The 3,425-nt window shown below is 65.3% G+C and overlaps 1 protein-coding gene across 1 annotated transcript in view; it reads right to left on the bottom strand.

Annotated features, from left to right (window-relative positions):
- Nucleotides 1-3,425, bottom strand: part of CDC34 (cell division cycle 34, ubiquitin conjugating enzyme) — a 9,455-nt gene that overhangs the window by 1,040 nt on the left and 4,990 nt on the right. The window contains exons 4-6 of the mRNA XM_006171736.2: nucleotides 2,661-2,747; nucleotides 2,380-2,477; nucleotides 2,067-2,201 (exon numbers count right to left, since the gene is read on the bottom strand). Of these exons, the coding sequence (XP_006171798.1) occupies nucleotides 2,067-2,201; nucleotides 2,380-2,477; nucleotides 2,661-2,747 (320 nt within the window). The remainder of the gene's footprint in view (nucleotides 1-2,066; nucleotides 2,202-2,379; nucleotides 2,478-2,660; nucleotides 2,748-3,425) is intronic.

Raw genomic sequence — 3,425 nt, 5'->3', positions numbered from 1 at the left:
CCCCCCCCCCGGAAGAGGGCGCCGCAGGGCAGTCGCCCAGTCACACCCAAAGGAAGCACGCTGCCCACGGCAGCCGTGTGGAGGGGTAGCCAGGGCCACGCCAGGCTCTGCCGGCTGAGCCTCTGTGACCAGGGCTGAGGGCAAGGGTGGGCAAACTCAGGCCCTCCTGGGCTCCAACCGTCCCGACCGGACAGCACCAAGTGGGGACACGGACCGTTCTGAGAACAGAACCGGCAGAGACCTGCAGCCACAGCGGATCACATGGCACACGTGAGCTGCCCACAGGGAGTTCTGAGGGTAAAAATAGTCTGGGTCTTATTTCTGTGCTGGGCTTGCAGGGGGAGGCGCCGCGTGGGAGACACCGGGAAGAACTGGGCCAGGGGCCTGCCACTTGGACCTCAAGGGTGGGACGTGCCTCACCACAGCCCCCGGCCCACCTCCAGAAAAGGGAAGAGGAAGAGGACAAGCCACAGGGAGCAAGTGAACAGATCCCACATGCAATGGCTTAAAACCTGCTTAAAAATTCAACTTGGGGCCATGGTGGCATGGTGGTTAAGGTGCTGGACTCCCACAAAGTCGACCGCAGTTCGAGACCCAGACCTGGCAGTTTGCTTTCTCATTTTCTCTGGCTTGCTCTGTCCCTCTCTGGTCAAATTGAAAAAAATGGATAAAGTCAAAATATATATATTTGCTATAGGGCATGTGTGCTCGCCAGAGAGACAGAGAGAGACAGAAAGCGAGAAATCACTCCCCCTGGGGGGGGGGATGGCCACGCTGCAATCCCTTCTCCTCTCGGGATCTTGGGCACGTATGCACATGTACCTGGCGTGAGTTTAAGCCACCGGGTCCGGGACGCGAACTGTGGTCGGCTACATGGGAGTGCAGGGACATAGCCATTACGCTAACTGCTGGTTGCCCTGGCGTTTTCAAGCCACCAGGTGCGGGACTCGAACTGTGTGGGATGCAGGCCGTAACCTCCAGAACACCTGCTGGCTGGTCCCCACGGCTGTGGCACCTCGTGACTCGCCACCACAGCCTGTGTCATCGTTAAAGTGTCCCTGCAGCTTTCCCATGGAACTGCAGGTGTCCGTGCCTGGAGAGGAGCAGCCTGGCACGCCGTGACCACAGCACAAGGGGTCTGACGTGGCTGCCTGCTCTCCTCCCGCCCTGCCGAGGGGGCATGCTTTCCCTGACACCTATGTGCCGCTGAGTGGCTCCTCTGTGTGGGCAGGCCGCGTGGGCCCGTCCTTCCCCTGCAGGAGTAGGAGGGAGCGGCCTCTGGAAGACGAGCATTTGTACACGCCCCGTGCCCAGGCTGTGGGACGAGCCTGAGTTTCTGCTGGGCAAACAGGGGACTGCCATGGCCTAGGGAACACGGAGGCGGGCATCTAACTCTTCACTTACGACTCCGATGGGAAGTAAATGACAGGGACCAGCAGCAGGCGTAATGGCTGTCGCTGGACTCCCATGTGGTAGACAGCGGTTCGAGTCCCAGACCCAGTGGCTTAGAACTCACGCTGGGTGCGTGTGCATGCGTGCCCAAGATCCCGAGAGAATGGAGGAGAAGGGATTGCTCGTGGCCATCCCCCCTGTGGGGGTGATTTCTCGCTTTCTGTCTCTGTCTTTCTAAAGAGCGCACAGCAAAACCCTCTGTAACGGACAGCCTCCGGAAAAACGCAGTGAAGGGCGTCGTCCGCCTTAGAGCGGGTGGCACGCCCAGCCGACGCGGCCACAGATGCCGGCACGGCGGTGCGCAGAAGGCAGAGGAGGTGGCGGGCCACACTGGCAGCCTGCAGACGGGCCGTAAGTGGCCGAGGCCCACCCCGCGGTAGGGCACACCAGAGAGGCGGGCCAGAAGTCCGACAGGGAGGGCCGGCGCGGGCCTCTGCACGGCGACAGCCTTCGTAGCCGGAGAGCCACCTGAGCCTGCCCGGGCGCCCTTGCAGGGACAGTCCTGACATTCCATTACGTGGCACAGCCTCGGTGACACGGGACACGTGGGCGATGACACTGAGTGGCCCAGCCGCCCCGCACGCCCCACAGCGGGACACGCACACGCCCCTCACCGGATGATGTCTGTGTACTCCCGGTCCCTGCCCCTGCTCTCCTTCCACTTCCTGTACATCACAGAGGCGTCCACGTTGGCGGGCGAGAAGGTGTTAGGCTCGTTGAGCAGGGAGATCACGCTGAGGAGGATGGTCCTGGGGACAGCAGGTCAGGCTGGGGCCGTGCTGGGGCTTCCACTCACACGCCTGCAGAGCCGCCCTCCCCGCGAGTCCTGTGTGGGGAGCCCACCCGAGGGCAGGCCGGGTGGGGGTGCCCCGCGGAGACCCGGCCGGCAGAGCCTGAAGGGGCGCGGCGCAGGCGGGGCGGCCTCACCTGACGTTCTGGGTGGGGTTCCACCGCTCGGAGGGCAGCTCTCCACTCTGGGGGTCGTCAACCGGGGGGTGGAGGATGGAGATGCACACGTCCCCCGTGCACGGGAGCGCGCCCCCCATCCCGGGGGCAGCCGAGGGGGCAGGACGGTGAGCGCGGCCCCCATACCCGGGGCAGCCAAGGGGGCAGGACGGTGAGCGCGGCCCCCATACCCAGAGCAGCCGAGGGAGGGCGCAGGACAGTGAGCGCGGCCCCCACACCCCGGGGTAGCCAAGGGGGCTCACCTCGTAGATATTGGGGTGCCACATCTTGGTCAGGAACCGGAAGGCTGGAGGCGAGTACGGGTAGTCGATGGGGAACTTGAGACGTGCCTGTGGGGGACCGAGGGGCACCCAGCTGGAGCCCGCCAGGCCAGGACCCACCGTAGACCGTCCAGCCAGCAGGGCGAGCCCACCCCAGGGCCCTGGTTGGCTGCGTGGGCGCAGTGCTGGCTGGGAGGGCCCCCACGCACAGACACCTGCCGTGCCGGCCGGCCAGAGCTGGTGAGTCAGCATGGGGCCTCTGCCCTCGGGTTGGTCCCCACCAGGGCCACCCAGAGCCAGAACGCAGGGCTGAGAGCGGCCACAGGGGTGGTCCTGACCACCAGCCTGGGTGATGGGAGGGGCTGCTCGGCCAGTTATCAGAAAGTCATGGAGCCGGCCCATGGATCCCAGCACCAGGTCCCAGGGCACGCGAGCTGGGGTCCTGGCAGGGCCGACCGCTCCAAGGGGCCACCGCGATGCAACACCCTGAAGCTGAACTTCGGAGCGTCCTGTCCAGGCAGGGGTGGCCAGCAGCCCCCAAGCGCCCGCAGAGGTGACAGCCGGACGCAGGCCCTAGGACCACGCAGAGGAACTCCTAGACTGGGCTCCTAAGCCATGACCCCCCAGATCGGCCAGGCCACGAAGGCTGAGCAGGGAGAGCTGGGTCCCGCCCCGGTTGTGCGCAGTCCAGGAAGAAGGGTAGCGTCCCCTACAGTGAGCAGGCTGGGCGGGGGGGGCGGGCCTCCA

The sequence above is a fragment of the Tupaia chinensis genome, unplaced genomic scaffold (genome assembly GCF_000334495.1).
Source record: "Tupaia chinensis unplaced genomic scaffold, TupChi_1.0 Scaffold149964_1, whole genome shotgun sequence".
NCBI lineage: Eukaryota > Metazoa > Chordata > Mammalia > Scandentia > Tupaiidae > Tupaia > Tupaia belangeri.
Note: the sequence above shows the minus strand (reverse complement) of the source record. Positions and strands in the feature narration are given on the sequence as shown.